The sequence below is a fragment of the Phyllostomus discolor genome, chromosome 13, assembly GCF_004126475.2.
Source record: "Phyllostomus discolor isolate MPI-MPIP mPhyDis1 chromosome 13, mPhyDis1.pri.v3, whole genome shotgun sequence".
NCBI classification, from domain to species: Eukaryota; Metazoa; Chordata; class Mammalia; order Chiroptera; family Phyllostomidae; genus Phyllostomus; species Phyllostomus discolor.
The window spans coordinates 63,900,655-63,917,153 of NC_040915.2; the positions used below are offsets into that span (position 1 = coordinate 63,900,655).

General features: G+C 47.2%; 1 protein-coding gene across 2 annotated transcripts in view; it reads right to left on the minus strand.

The window, feature by feature from the left end:
- The window catches only part of FEZ1 (fasciculation and elongation protein zeta 1), a 39,159-nt gene extending 24,290 nt beyond the window's left edge, over positions 1–14,869 (minus strand). Inside the window, exons 1-3 of one of the 2 annotated variants that reach the window (XM_028529015.2) lie at positions 14,683–14,869; positions 9,037–9,381; positions 2,606–2,705 (exon numbers count right to left, since the gene is read on the minus strand). In XM_028529015.2, the coding sequence (XP_028384816.1) occupies positions 2,606–2,705; positions 9,037–9,347 (411 nt within the window). In that variant the 5' untranslated portion in view covers positions 9,348–9,381; positions 14,683–14,869. Of the gene's footprint in view, positions 1–2,605; positions 2,706–9,036; positions 9,382–14,388 lie in introns of both variants that reach the window. The other variant, XM_028529017.2, reaches the window with a different exon arrangement.
- Positions 14,870–16,499: the final 1,630 nt, after the last annotated feature.

Consider the following 16,499-nt stretch of genomic DNA (forward strand, 5'->3'; position numbering starts at 1 on the left):
AAGGTAATGCTTCCTCCAGATTAAACAAAAGGTTGTCCAAGAGAGGAGACATTCTTACACCACACTGTGCATGATTCAGCAAGACACAGTACTTAAGGAGTATTTACAGAGTAAACCATGGGCTTGTATATTGAACATCGATTGAACTAGACATTGATGACAACCCTATGTTAGAATGGGGCAGGATGAGTCGGAGCATTGGAGGTGATGTAAAAGAATTGAGTCTTATCTTCCATATTACAAAGTAATAGGTAACAGCCAAAACTGTTCATTTTAAATAATCAAAGAAATAGCAATGCAAATGTGTTATGTAGAAAATGGAAGATATCTGCCAAAAAGATCATCAGTTCAAAAAAAAAAGAAATGTGGTCGTCTCTATAAGCAGGGAAAGGCAAGTCGGGGATGCTCTTTTCATTTGACTTAAGTCTTATATTATTTTAAAAGTATTATTTGACTTTTAGAACTATGTGCACATGTTACTTCGATTTTAAAAAAGCAAAAATGCCCTGGTCAGAGTGGATCTGTTGGTTGGGTGTCATCCTGCAAAGGGAAAGGTCGCAGGTTCAATTCCCTGTTACTGCATATGCCCAGGTTGTGCATTTGGTCCCCAGTGGGGACTCATGCAAGAGGCAAGTGATCGATGTTTCTCTCCCTCTCTTCCTCCCTCCCTTCCCCTCTCTCTGGAATCAATAAAAAGAAAAAAGATTAAAGCAAAAATGACTCTCTTTGCAGCCATAACCCAACACATTCTATAATACCTAATTAAATGACTTATTTACCGTCAGAAGTACAAGCATGAACAGGCTTGGGAACAAACACACCTGGTTCTCGGCAATGAACCACCTAAGCAGCAGAGATATGCAAGCTTGCTAGAGAGAAGCCTACCAGACGCGTGCGTCCCACACGCCAAGGGCGTCCGGTCAGTGTGTTTTACAGAAGGAACACAGGGCCCTGGTTAATCTAGCAAGTCATTTCAACTGTAATGAATGCAGATCATTAAGGAGGATGAAATAAAACAACCTTGATCCATCCACTTTTGCTACCTTGTCCTTTTCCCCTGGGTGAGATGGAAGAAATTCTACAAGGAACGGAGCTCAAGGTCATCATCCTTCTCAGGGTCATTCGATTTGCCCTGAAATATTAACCCTCTTGAGGGAAATCTGCAAATAAGGATAAATTGAGGTCCTTTTGAAGGGCAGGCTATCTTATGTGTCCTTTGGCTTAATCCTCAGAATGAGTTGGGAAGGTGGCAAAAGAGGTAACAAAGCAAAATCTGCGTCTTGCACCAAAATGGACCTGATTTAATTTCGGTAACTAGATTTGTTTCCATATTGACTATCTCCTCCTTTGCATTTTGGGTATGTACTAAACACCATACACATAAGCACTGCAGGAGAAAATACACAGTGGGGAGCTCAAAACAGGACCTGAGATGGTCTCGTAACAAATCTCTTAGTCTGAAAGTCAACATCTTACCTGCCACAGTCAACAAAGCCTTGAGATTTTTGAGTATTTTGGATTGCTAAGTATTAGAAGAGTTAAGAAGGATATACAACCATTTTTCCAAAAAAAGAAAAAATCAACCAACTGATTATCTGCTACTTTGGGCAATGATACACAGAAATATTGCACAGTAAGGGAAATTTGTTTCTGGCTCTTTTATTAGAACTTAGTTCTAGAACACCTAGGAAGAGAGATCCATCCTGCCTCCTTCATTTACTGTGCCTGACGGCCCTTCCTGATGAAAAAATTGTCAAAGTTCCTTTTTAGCTGCAACTAGAAAACCAAGCAAGGCAGAAATGGGCTTTTAGCCATTAAATGAGTACACCTTTTTATATGTAGAACCAGCTAACAGGGGCGGTTTGGGTTTTCTGGAAGTTCACTCCCCACAGCCTATGCAAATCAACCCAAAATAAATATTCTCTTTATTTATTCAGAAGCCTTTATACCACTTTTTTCTTTGACATCAGTAATCACAGAATGTGACTCAGGTCCAGCAACATAAATGTCTCCTTGGTTGCGTTCCATGAAGAATTCCTCTCCACACCAGGTATAAATGACCCATGGACATGGACAACAGGTGGGGGGGGGGCGGGGCAGGGGAGAGCAATGGGGGAAAATTGGGACAACTGTAATGGAACAACAATTCAGAAAAAAAAGAATTCCTCCCCACTGCATGGTCACCTCCCTAACAGCTGGGCCCCGACTCTGGCCATGAGCCAGGCCCAGAACTGGCCACAGAGTGTCAGCACTTGCTCTCAGCACTGCTTTGATAGGACTGAACTGTCCGTTTTAACCCTCTTACTTGAACACAAAAGAAACTCATGGTAGCCACTGCCTTCCTCTTCCTTCAGACCACCTAATGTTCCATGTTGGAGCACCCAGAGCAGCACAGAAGCACCTGCACTACGTTTTTCGCAGGTAACAATTCCAGTCACCCCATGTACACCGGATGTGCCCTTCCTCCACAGCTCCTCCTTCCCAGCGATGATTTTGAGTGTCCAGTGGAGAAGACTGTTTAGTCCCTAAGTGTTTTTCAAACTGGAATCCACATTTTCCCAAGCCCTATAAAGTTGGGGGCATGTTGAGGGGAGCAGAGAGGTACCTCAGTGTCAGAGCTGTTGCCATTCAGAGCCTCCAGGTTTGGGTCCCTCCAGTCCTCTGAGAGTGAAGGGATGTAATTGTCTGTCAGAGCATCCCAGACCCTGGAAACAAAGAGAAGCTCTCATTAGCACCCATCTGTGGCCCCGCCCCCCAGGAGGAAGGAAGAGCTGGGCCAGGGGAGGAGAGGGGCCTCCAGGAGCGCCAGGCTGAGGCATCTGTCTTCCAGCATGCAGGGGCAAGGCAGCTTTAGCACCAAATCAGAGGCTCCACCGGGAGAGAAACGGCCCAGAGAATGGACCCTGGCCGGGAGCTTCTAAGTGCAAGGTGTTTGCTTCGGGGAAGAGAAATTTCTCACCATCGAGATGTACATGGTAGAGAGTATGATGAGACCACCTCTGGCAATAACAAAATTGCCCCAGAAAATAAATCTGCCCTTCCACAAAATAGTTCACATCTCATGAAACTAAGTAATGCCCCTGTTTCCTTTCTTATGGGCAGAGAAGAGTGAAGGGGAGGGGAGGGGAGGGGAGATCTGGGCAGATTTTCTGGCTGGATCTCATTAAGAACAAGGTCGTCATCTGGGTCAATGTTGCTGATGCTTACTTATTACCCAAAAGGTTTAGAAAGCCCATGGGGGGCATAATCTGCCCTCTAACGACAGAGTCAGAGTGTTCCCCACCTCCATCGTGGACCCTCTAGAGCAAACATACAGGGGTAACCAATGAACACACCTCTGTCTCCATCATCACTTCTCAGTGGGAGAAGATGGGGCTCTCTTGATTATATTTCTTTTTAAAATTTTGATATGTACATTATAAAAAAGGGGGTTTTTTTTACAATTCCTGTTGCTTAACTCACTTATTTCAGAATGATTTGTTTGGGGGAAAAAGGAGATGGGGAAAATCCGGAAGTCACAAACTCTCATGCAGAGGAAAATACATACACTAGTCAATAGCAAGGGATTGATGTGAATCAGTAAACCAAGCCCTAAAATACTGCCACCCTGGAAGCAGGCAGCACTTGAGTGAACACTAAAGAACAATAAAGGAGGGCTCTATGCAACACCCTCCCGGTGCCTGTGCATGTCAAATGTGAGTGATACTTATGAAACCAACGTGTAGATGATATTAATATAAGAAAAGTCATTTAAAATAAATAATATATGGATCAAATTGAAAAAATGACAAATATGGATTAAAATGCTGAAACAGTAAGTGCAAATTATCTATATAATATATTATATACATTATACATTATATTATAATTTATATATATATATATAAAGAGAGCAAAACAGAGCACAGATACTTGAAATCAAAATCAGATACATAAAATGAAGGAGGGAAGAGTTCTTAATGCTTAACATATATAAAATCAGGAATACTATATGATATATGAGTGTATAAGCAAAGAGATTTTCCTAGCGCACGACACATAGAATTTGAACTGGCAACGAAACGAAATGAGCTCACAAAAACACAATTTAATGGAAGTGCTTGGGTGATCGGCTCATTTACTGTTTTCCTACGATTACAGGAAACACTTCGCGAGCGCTCACCAATCGTTCATTAGACGACTATTCAGCAGGGTTTCTGAGTCTACTCCGTAAACACTGCGATAATCCAATCTCTATCAGGCACTATTAGCGCCTCCTTAATCCAGCCTAATTCCAAATCCATGCCTCATTAGCATTCTAGAGTCGGGAGGCAAACGTGATTTGCTGTCTCCCAGACCAAACTGCAAGCGCCACGCCCACTAGAAAGGTGGGGACTACCCCTGCTTGCATCAGATCACTGCATCACATTCTCGGAGGCGAGAATGTAACAAAAATGTACGCGGGCACTGACCTTCGGATTTGTCCCTGCAGCAAGTGCCTGGAAAATGAAATTCAGCAAAGCCCAAAATAGTCCGCAGACATGTGTGCCTCTCTCCCAGGCAGGATGGAAGCTGGGAACTTCAATAGGCTGCACACTGTCCAATGATCTTCAAATTGTCTACATCCTTAAGGTGACAGCTGGAAACCCTGGCCAGTCTTTAGGGGACAGAAACTTTTCTCATCTGAGCCTTCACGACCCTACACTGTATTCTATCTCCTAACTCTAGATTTTTAGCGATGACTTCCTAACCCTTTATCTCCTCAAAATTTCAAGCCATTCTCATTCTCTTTGAGGTCTTCCTTTCGAGGTGCTCTTTATCCTTTGAGGTTTGTGAACAGCCTTAGCAGAATGACTCTCATCTCCTTGCAGTCACTCGCAGACCCTTCCTGTACTTATTCGGTTCCCGTCCACCACAATCATAGCAGCCAACATGTAACCAACACACACTCACGGTAAGCCAGGTGTTACCCTAAACACTTACTGTGGATTAATTCAGTCACTCCTCACAGCTCTGTAGGGCAGATGCTAATGAGGAAGAACGGAAACCTAGGAAAGTTCATTTAACTTGTGCAAGTTGACACAGCCATTAAAACAGAGGTGGGGTTTGAATCCAGGCAATAGAGCCACAGAGCCTGGCTTCCTAACCATTGAACTCCACCAACTCTTGATGAATTTTATGACGGGTATGGGCAACGGAACACTGTAAAGTTCCAAATCACACCTAGGACTGCGGTTCAGAACCTGGCTGTGCGGGAAGCACCTGCAGCTACCTTGTTCAGGGCAGTGCTTTTTCTCCAGTCTGCAGAAGACAATGGCTTGGGCAGCAGGGGCCCACGCTGCTTTCTGGCTGCATCGCCATCCCAGGGAAGGGCAAATGGAAGGCAAAGGCAGAACTCGGGGAGGCAGGCAGCCACGGGACCGAGGAGGGTGGGGGGAGGAAGAGAGAGGGAAGGGCTTTCTCCCCAGAGAGGCTAACTCTCCAATGGTAAGCAGGGTCCTTGGAAATGAACAAATTCCCTTTTGTGGGTACCCTGAAGTGGGCAGTAAAATCCCACTTCCCTGAGCATCAGCCTGCTCTGTACTCTTACCCTGGAGAAAGGAGACTTTGAAAGCTATCCATTCTGTCTTTCATCAAAGAACTAAGATTAAACAGGTTGCCTCAGTTCCTGTCCTGCCGCCCCGAGATTCAGTTTGCTGAAAATAACAGAAAAGTCTTTTCAGGTGCATATGTCATGCTTGGGCTCAGAGGCCTACAGAATTAATTACACTGTTGTTCGGCAGAGGGCTAGGGGTTTGGGAAAGGGTGCTGGCAGAGGATGAACACACCGGAGAGCGTGGGTGGTGATGATACACCTAGACAAGAGCTTGGGTCTGAAGCCGGCAATATAGCCGTCAAGGCTACATTAATCCTGCTGCACACACGTGTGCGCACACACATCCCACACATGTACTCCTGGCAATATGGCAAATAGTGTACAGGGCTCCTCAGAATTGCACTTGGTAACATGTCCCTGAACCCCCTCAGGTCGAACCCCCTCAAAAGAACCTTGTCCAGTGTCCATTTGTGTCTAGTGCCAATGTCCACCCTTAGATACGTGTTAACATGAGTATACTCTTGCAGTTAACACTTAGAAGTAACTAATTACTAGCACAATAATGACTTTGAACAACTTTTTAGATTCATCCCAATGCTTAAACAGAATTAATGCTATCTCTGCCTTCTCTAGGGAAACACTGCACCTCTAAGAAAAGAATTAACTTTCCTAAAAATCAGTTATCTGTCAGCTTTTCTTAGCTGATTATTTAATATTTATTGGTCTTCAGCTTACAGTGTGGCTGCCTGCAGGCTATTTATATATTGTGCAGACTTAGCCTGTGTCTTTAACATCACCTTTAAACCCATGATTTCATCTCAAGAACAGGAGAACTGTCACTGTTCTCACATGTTTGGCCCCTCTGTATCCAGGGCCCTAGTAGGAGGGCTGGTAGGGACCCCCATGAGGCAAGAGGTGAGGTGAGGCAGTCTGTTCCCATTTTGTATTGGCCTCTAAGAAGCTCTGGTCCCCAGGTTCAATCTCTTACGATAAAGGAAAGAGTGATCACACCTAAGCCAAGAAGAGATTCCAAAATCGTTTCTAAATTCAAAAACAGGAGCGGTATATTCAAGTCTGACTCTCATTGAAAGTTCCACGCCCCGAAGAGTCAGAGATAAGGTGATGTCTCAGCCAGTTCCTTAGTAGCCGGACACTAAAAATGGGAATCAAGGGAATCAAACTTCAAAGGGGATCACTGCATTTGCTTGATGATTTGTGCTTTCTTTAAGGAGGTTAGTGTGACCAAAAATGTCATTGTTTTTGTTTTAAAAGGTTCTGTATTTAGTTCTATTCCACCCAAAACACTTTCAATTCATTTGGAAGTGAAATATCCCTCCAAATATTAAACCTAAGCAAGTTTCTAGAACATGAGAGCTATGCTCAGGAGAATCGCAAGCAGATTAAATATTCAATTATCTTTCTCCTTTACCTCATCATAATTTTACAGCTGAAATATCTGAGTAGGTGTCTAGAAAATAAAGTATGCAATTTAATTCTGATTTTATTTTAAGTTGTGAAGAGTTACATACACGGACTGGCTAGAAAGCAGTGTTCATGTCTCTCTTACCAGCTTCCTCCCTCTACACTATCCCCGAGTCATATTTGATCTCTAAGGAATCATTCAACCTTTGGTCTTTTAGCCGAGTCAGTCAATGAGGCAGGCGAGTGAGAAAAATCAGGATAAAACCAATAATCCCACATGACAGTAATTGACATTGAGTGGCCTCTGCCAATGTGCTGGGAGCAAGTAAGAACCTGCTTGCTGGGCCTCCATCCTTAATGAGGCAGAGGGGGATTTAGATAACGGAGAAATGATTTACTGGAAGCAAAAGGTATGAGACACATCTTAAAATGTCATTTTTCAGAGCACAGCCGGGATGAGGTAGGACATTAGGCTCTTTGCGAGTCCTTAGTCCCGCTTCATCAAGATCGGGCCCCAGAGGTTTCGAAGAGGAGGCCCCACGCAGCCAACTCGAGTTAGGAGACCAGCCCAAGGTCACACAGCCAGTTAGTGAGAGCAGGCAAATTAGGATTCATGGTCCTTATATTTCCAGTTCATTGCCTGGTGCAATGAACTGGAGTGAAAAAATACTCTGTATAGTCAAGCCCCACATTTATCCATTTTTTGATTTAAAAGAGTTGAGCACATTATAACCGGCTCGGTATCTAAAAAGGATTTGTCTGAAATGTAAAATGGAATCAGAGCACGCAGCGCGCAGAGACGGTACAGTCACCAGAGCGAAATGTTCTCTATGCCCGTGTCTTTAGGCGAGACTGAATTGAAAAGAAAAGACAGAAATGGGGCAGACCTAGACATACTTTACACATCCCTACAAGGCTAGCTGTTATTGCTCATCCAACTCATTCAATATTCAATAGTTCATTCAAAAATATTTATTTGATCACTGACTACACACCAAGCACTGTGTTAGACAGCGGGGATATAATAGTAAGACACAGATGGGTAGCCCTGTACTCAGAGATGCAGTCTTAATTAGTCACCACAGATGCAACCGTCTGCCAAACATGGTCAGACCCAAGCCTCCAGGACATGCCTCTTACCCAGCTGGTTTATGGTCAACTCTTCCCACTCAAGTCCGTGAAAAGAAAACCCAAAGCATGGTTGCTCAGAACTCCCCTCACCATCCACGTGCCATTCCTGTGAGATGCCTAAAGAACAACTGGTACATATTTTATCTTTATAGGGAATTCATGTGTTTTGTCTAAATGCCCCAAACACTGTTCTCTCATTTATATGACAAATTACCCCTTCTTGTTCTAGTCCCTCTTCAAATAGCTCTATTCTCAGATCCCTTTCCTTGACTACAGGTCAGACCCGAGAAGCCGGCTGGTAGGTGACATGGGGAATGCGCCCGCCCAGAAGCCGCTTCTCCCAGTTATCACCCTGACATTGCCCGGGACAATCCCGTGGGCTCTCTGTTCAGTGGATGTGTGTTCCTATTTGGACACATCTTAGCCTTTCTAGATATTTTTTCCAGTGGTGAAAGACTATAAACAATTTGGAGATGTTCACAATTCTGGTGTTTCTTGAAGGAAATTGTTCTAATGACATAGATTCCTCTGTCATAGTTCATTTCTTTTTTCCAGTCTTTTTTTTTTTTGATATCTGGGTGGATTCCCACTGACATAAAGAAAGCTGAAGATAGCCCCCCAAATGTACCACGCTCCTGAAATTCTATTTTGTATTGAGGAAAAACTTTCTATTTCCTAAAATTCCTTCATTCCTTTAAGCCATTCTTCCCATTTGGGAAAGCTCTACCAGTGACCCTACAGAGCCGCGTCATCACAGAGCTGCATCAGCCGTTGCCAGGCACTGCCCCCTGACATAGGAATGGAGGCAAGAAGCCACGAACTCACAGCCAGTAACTACTTCTATGTCAAGGAGCCCCAGGCTACAGGGTTCTGGCATGAAGCGGAAGAGGGCAACTAAGACTTCTTACTCCTCATCCTGCAGGGTCTCCTCCTCCTCCTGGATCTGGAACTGGTTCTTCACGGGAGCTAGGTTCTCCGTCTTGGCGTTGTAGTTCCGAAAGCAGACATTGAGCTTCTCATCAAACTCATTCACGAGGTCCTCCATGGACTTGAAGCTGATTATTTCAGAGGAAAAATTCTCAAGCTCAGACAGGGAGGGGTCCTCTAGATGGTGGGGAGATGAGCCATAAAAACACCGGGGCTTCTCCTCCTGTTCCTCTGAGCAGCAGGGCCGGAGGTCCTCAAACTCTTCATCCAAACTCACTAGTGGGGCCTCCATTCTGGCACAGCAGCAGCTCTCAGGATTCGTTTATCTAGGAGAAATAAACGAGGCAAAGTGAGCTTGGGCTGGGCTTTAGGGCCAGCTCTGCTGACAAGCAGAATCACATTCCATTACTCTGTGCCTCCCTAAAACCAAAGGTTCCACTTCACCAGCATCCTTTGCTCCTGCACTTCCCCATTATTGTGCACTTAAGGAGTTCAAACATCACTGTCCGTATGAATAATGCTAACCTAAATAGAGTGAACTTGAGAGACATACCTGCTCTAAAAACAAAGCTTAGCGGTGCACGTGCAGCCCCTGGACCAGACTGCCTAGGCTCGCATCCTGTTCTGCCCCTTACCAGCGCCAGCCTTCTCTTGAGAGAAGTTTCTCAACTTCTCTGTGCTGCATTTTAGCCTTCTCAAGACAGATATAACAATGGGACCTACCTCCCAGGGTTGTCATAGGGGTAAAGGAGCAAACACAGGGGAGAGCTTAGAACAGTGGCTGGCAGACAATAAATGTTAATATTGTTCAGTGTATGTCCAAATCCTTAACCATGTGCTCCGAAAAGCTGGTGGTTCTTCATAACTTACTTGGTGGCAAAACCTGACCTGACCTAAGCTCATTTGGCAGGTAAACCTAATCTATGTGAACATCAAAGCTGCATATGGTTTTGTTATCCCATTTCTAGAAATCGTTTCCCTCGCCCCCAGGGGATGATACACAGAATATGGACTCTACTACTGCCTTCCAAAATTCAAGATAACTGAAGTTCTGAAACATGCATGACCCCAAGGATTTTGGGTAGGAATTCAGGGGCCAGGATATGGCTACCTTCATCAATAAATAAGAGGTTAATAGAATGCCAGCTGAGACTTTCAAGCAAGCAGCAGAGTTTTTCCCAGACACAGAGCATATGTCTGGCACTAGAGGAATGGAATAAATGATCCATTATCCCGTAAAAGACAGACCCACTACTGCCCAGGCCAGTGTGACTTAGTTGGTTGGAGCATTGTTCCATGGACCCAAAGGTCGAGGGTTCGATTCCTGCTCAGGGCATGTGCCTAGGTCGCAGGTTTGATTCTCAGTCGTGTGCATACAAGGATGCAGCCAATCGATGTTTCTCTCTCACACTGATTAAAAAAAAGAAAAGACAGACCGTGTGTCCTAGAGCAGAACCCACGAGCAGAACACTGCACCTGTACCTGGGAAGGCTGCACACTCTGGCCTCCCTCCAGTTCCCAGCAGCTCCGGGCCCTCTTCATACATTGCCTTCATCTGTGATGTATCCATCTGTGCAGCCCCAAGCCCTTCGCCAATTTGCATCTCAATTTGTCAAGGGCACAGGCGTCCTCTGACCACCTCCCCGCTCCCCAGTCCTAGCACACGCTGCCCTGCGGCCAGGCCATCAGTCACTGCGCACTCACTGAAGAACGATCTTTTCACCCTGCGTTCAGTTTCTCGTTTTCAATTTCAGGCAGCGCAAGCACCATTATCTATCCTGCCCTTGTCTGCGCACAAAACTCCCTTCCTTGCAACAAAGCCAGGCAACCCAACTCTTCTCTCCTGTCTCTGGGATCTTTGATCTAGTTAGATGCTTACATTGGAACCGCTACCTGAGGAGAACCAAACAGACAGCAAAAACTACGGGTTTGGCCCTAGGAATGCCATTTTCCATCTCTTTCTACAGAGCTAAAACTCTAAACAAGCAAAGCAAAGGGCGTGCCAGGCCCTGGACAGCTCTTCCTGGGCTTTTACTGGGGTTGAGTCAGTGGAGGCAACATCACATCAAAGCACATTCTGAGTATTTACAGTTTACGAAGGCAACATGATAGGACCTTAGAATATAAAAAGATACAAAGGCAGGATGATATCTTGGAAAGAACACAGGCTTAAGGGCCAACAGACCTGCCAACGTCTGGCTCAGTGACAAGCATGGTGGGTCTTGATTACCTCATTGTTAAAATGAAGGTGGTGGTACAGAGCTAACACCTTTGGAACTTGATTTTAATAACATATGAACTTAATTATAATAATGTATTTTATTTAATCCAGCATATTCAAATTATCACCATTTCAAATCGTAATCCATATTTTAAAATATTAATGATATGCTTTTATATTCTTTTTCATACTATCTTTGACAGTATATATCTAGGGTATATTTTACATTCACAGTAAGTCTCTGTTTAGATGAGCCTCACTTCTAGCTCCCAAGAGCCGCCTGTAACCAATGGCTACCCTACTGGACAACACAGCTACCAAGCCATACACAACTAATTGTCAGAGAGCGATTCTTCACAGAGGGGCCACAGACGCCAAGGGCTCTTAAGTATAATTACATTTTAGTTAATGCATTTAAAAACATATTCAGAGAAGGATCCCATGTTTCTCTACATTGCCAAAAGGGCCCACCCACAGCACAGAAATGATCAGGGGTCCCTTAGTGCCAATGCGAGCTTAGACAAGACCACAGAGTGAACAGTGAGTGGGGAAGGTTTTACTGGTGAGGAGTTTGTGTCGATGGAGGGAGGACTCCGTGAGGGTGAGGTGCCTGGATTCCGGGTTCCCACCCCCATCCTATCGCTTCCTCGCTCTGAGACTTTGGGCAAATCATCAGCCTCCTTGTGCCTCAGTTTCCTCGTCTCTAAAATGGGATTAAGAATAGTACTCACACTGAAGGTTATTTTGTGGAGTAAATAAGATCATCTTTGAAACGCTAGGCACCGTGTGTGGAATACATAGTGTCTAATACATGTCAGTGATTTTAGGAAAATGGGAATAACTTGGTTCCATGGAAATGTGGAGTGAGAGTGCTCCAAGTGACAGAAAAACTGTCCCTGCTGTGACAGACTGTCCTCCAAATGCTCATCAAGTGAGAGAACTATTGCTGAATGAACTTTACCATCTTTTTGTGCTAAGGTACCCATATTTTAGTTCATTTGGTCAAAGCCTTTTGAATCATGGGTCCCATCTCAGACAGACGTGAAAGTGAACCAGCAGATGTTCCAGAAACTTACATTTCCTTTAAATGTGCGCTTTTTTCCAGGAGAGACGGTGCGCTGGAAGGAATAGGTGATACCAAGGGGGTGGGGATTTGAAACAGCACAATCTACACTAGTTAACCAGCAACAAGAGGGCTACCTAGGACTCAGATTGAGTTTTGAGCCTTGGCAACGGGGAGATTATGCTGAAAGCGCCCATCCTCAGCAGCCTCTAGAGAAACGGATTCGTCTAGAGGAGTATTAAGGAAGAAATCGGTATCATAGTTCAAGAGTTCAGAAACATGACCACAATCCATAATGGAGCTTGATTGCTTTCCACCAGTTCACTGCCTGGGAGCCAAGAAGCTTGGCGTGAAAGGCCAGCTGGACATGATGCTAAGACTGAAAGCTGTGCTGGGAATGAGCAGTCACTCCACACCCAGAGTGAGCCCAGAATTTGTAGAAAGAGCTCCGGCTGCAGCAGAGATGAGAGCCAGCCATTCTGACTGGTCTTGAGGAGGGGGTTCTGGGTTGGGGCTCGAAGCCTTTCTTGAAATGGTGCCCCCTTCTCTCCTTCCTTCAGCTCACCTTCTTTCGCTCTTCCCTATGGGAAGGGGGCCTTTGCCCCCCAACTGATATGTCCTGCTCTTGCATCCTGGCCGGCTCGCCTATCTTCCCGTCTTCATTGCAGGTAACCTCAGAGGTCTCCTCCCCGCCTTAAAAGCTAGGGTCCATGTAATCAGTCACTTACCCCCTTTCTCTGTACTTTCAAAGTTGATTTTTTAAACAGAGGTCTCCTTTTCTCTTTAAGCACAGAGGGCAGGAGTATAGTTTGACTATGTCCTATAATCTATTCCATTCATGTTGGCTCCCAATAGATAGTGTAATTTGGAAAAGAAAAGGCACCTCGGAGCTTCACGGAGGCCCACAGGAAACACACAAGCCTCTATCTCCTCTCTCTCATGCAGGATAATGATGCACTGGCTGCAGCTCGGGCTGCAGTACAGATTTCCAGTCCCTGCTTTGCTGAGCTGAGCAGAGTGGAGCAGAGAGCAGAGAATTCACCATGCCTCCACAGAGGCCCCCTGCCATTGCGCCCCTCTTCCCATTACTTGCCCCGTAGATCAATTGTTTCTGTGTGCCCCCCATCCCTCACACCTGCCCTCCACTAATGCACCTTGGGTTTCCTGCTGCTACTCAGCAGCACCCAGCCAGTACACACGATCCTGCCAGCTTCACATTTTGATGGAAAGAGTATTTCATCGCATACAAGCCAGCAATCCCCTTGCGGTTCTGCTCCCCACTGTTTCCCCTCCTCCCGCTGCTCCATTCACCCTCATCTCGCATCCCCCCCTACCCTCCGCCCCTGGGCTGTTAGGGTAAATAAAGGCTCCTCCGAGCAACACAATGGCTGGCGCTCCAAGAAAGCTGGGCTCACCCCGCTGGCCGCACACAGACTCCACTGGTCCTTTTGGCCAAACAAGACCGGGACACAGAAATGGATAGGGATGTGGGGGTGTCGATCGGCGAGGATGGAAGAGGTAGGCAAGAGAGAACAGAGGGCTGTGATAGTAACCCCCGCCCGCCCCGAGCTCTGTCCAGCGTGGCGCTCCGAGCTCCAGAGACCCTGAGCCCACAGCAGGCAGCGCGCCCTCCACCACACTCGTCCTTCCTCCGACCTGTCCTGTGGTCCAACAATCGCTCCCCAGCGTCTGCGGCAGCGGCCAGGGTGCTGACCCTGCAGGCATGCTGAGTCCTGGGGAAGGCCTGGCACCCCAGGGAGAGCACAGCGTAGGGCGGGGCGGGTTATTAGGGAGAGAGACGACTCGAGTTTTTAAGGTGACGGACAGGAGGAGGCACCGACCCACTGCTCCGGCACCACCCGGCATCGTCCGCAGAGTCCCCTGCCTCCCCGGCCCACACCGCGTGCTCAGGCACACAGACACACACATGCACACACGCACCCCCGCACCGGCCAGCTCACACGTACACACACTGTCACACTCACATCCACTGTCACGCTCAGTCTCTCTCACACACACACACACACACACACACACACACACACACACCAGGCCTGGCTGGGGGCCCAGGTTCTGATACTGCTTGCAGTGCCCGTGGTCCCACATCCCCGGCCGGGCGCTGCGTCCACGCTGCGCTCCCGCGAACGGCTGGACAGAGAGTGCCGGCCTCCAGGCTTTTCCATTCCGATTCCAGGATGGCACAGGGCAAGAGGTTCGAGGCTGCGGCTCTCCTAGACCTGCGGGCAGGGGAGCCCGGGGTCGCAGGGCCTCCTCACCACCCTGTCCAACCCCCACCCACGGCCGTGGGTCGGTCCGGACCAAGGTCGCCCCCCGCGACTGCACCTGTGCGGGTCCTGGCGGAGGGAGGCGGGTCCCGGGGCTCAGCGGGACACCTCCATCCACAGAATGGCCGGAGCGCAGTGCGAGGGAGCGGCGGGGCAGCGGCTGCGGGGCAGTGCGGCGGCAGCAGCGAGCTCCCCTCCTCCCGCCCTCCGCCCCTCCCCGCGCTCGTGCCCGGGCTCCGCGGGCGCGCCCGCGCTCGGGCTCCCGCCCACTGGCACGCGCGGGACCCATGCGTCATCTGCTTGTTAACATTCATAGCCTTCTTTGGAGCAGGTGGCTGCCTGTATTAATATTTATAAGTCAGTGCCTCCCCCCACCCCATTTAACATCGGCCTGCTTCCCACAGGAATATGCAGAAAGTCCAAGTTGTGCGCGTGCAGTAACTCGGGATGGAAGTCTCACTGGGCCTGACGCTGTAAATTCTCGAAAAAACTAGGCGGTGCCTGAGTGGGTGAGCGAGTGAATGCCTACAGACACGCTCCAGGGTCTCCTGGACTTTCCCGGCTGCCCATTCTACCGTACTGGGGCTGAGGTGGGCAAGTCGAGGGATGCCTGCCAGCCACAGGCCAGGTCAGACCTCCAGTCAAAGGCGATCAACACTTTCACCTCCCAACTGTGCAGAACGGGCGCTGGATCCAGGCTAATAATGCTGAGTGAGGTTTCCAGACCAGGCGGACTTGTGATGAGGATAACTCACCAGGCGATATAAGGAAGGAGCCGAGGGCCTTGTGAAAACTTACTCCTCGTTCATTTGTCTGGCCCACTATGCATAAGCCTGTGCTTACAGGTGCTTTTACCTGCTGTCTAATAATTCATCAAAGCAGACAATGAAAAGTGGGAGTACTGCGAGTATCAGTGAAAGGCACCTGGAAGAGCGCGTCTGCTCGGAGAACCCAAGTACTTTTGTCAAGTTAGGTGAAGTCAGAGGAAGTGGTGCGAGCCTGCGCTAAGCTGAGAACCGCAGCTAAAAGCAGCAGGGAGCCTTTCCGTCACTTTTTTTCATTCATTATACAAACATTTCAATCACAAGAGGCAAAGCAAGGCAATAAGGTCCCGATGAAGCAGGAGGAAGAGCTGGTCATTCTGCCTTCCTGGTGGCAGGAAGCAGAGGGTTTCTTCCTGTGAGAGGAAGGGAAGTGGGGGGTTAGAGGTCCCTGAGTCTGCTTTCCTGGGATGACACCCAGCGCTGTGACTTGGGCGGGTTAACCCTCCTGTGCCTCAGGTCCTTCTCTCTAAAGTAGGATATTTAATAGCACTTACCTTGGAGGCTTGTTGTGGTGTTAGAGTACTGTGTGTAAAGTGCTTCCGGGCACAACAGAACTCGCTGTTTAACTCTTGGCTATTATTTTCCTTAGCGGAAGCTTGGGGACCCTGTACAAGACAGAGGCCACCTTCTGTCCGTATCTGCAAGGCATGGGGCTCACAGGTTTAAGAGAAGTTTTCCAGGAAGTACAGCAAAGTGATAAAGACCTTGGGCTCTGCAGAAAATTCAGGTTCAACCCCCCATGTTTTATTAGCTGGTGACCCTGTGCAAGTTTTACCCTCTCTGAGCCCCATGCGTGTTTCCTTGTCTGTAAAATGGGAATGTCAATATCTACTACTACAAGGTTGTTGTGCAAATTAAAAAATATGCACGCAAAATGCTTAGCATAGCAGCTGGCATATAGTGACTATTCAATAAGTGAATTCTGTTGTTCTTATTTTTGTGAGGATTTGAAGGAACTGGGGGCTGAGGACCGACATTCTAGGCATCTGGGATGACTGCCCTGAACGTAAGCAGTTATTCTTCCAGCAAACATTTCTTTCATTTTATTGTG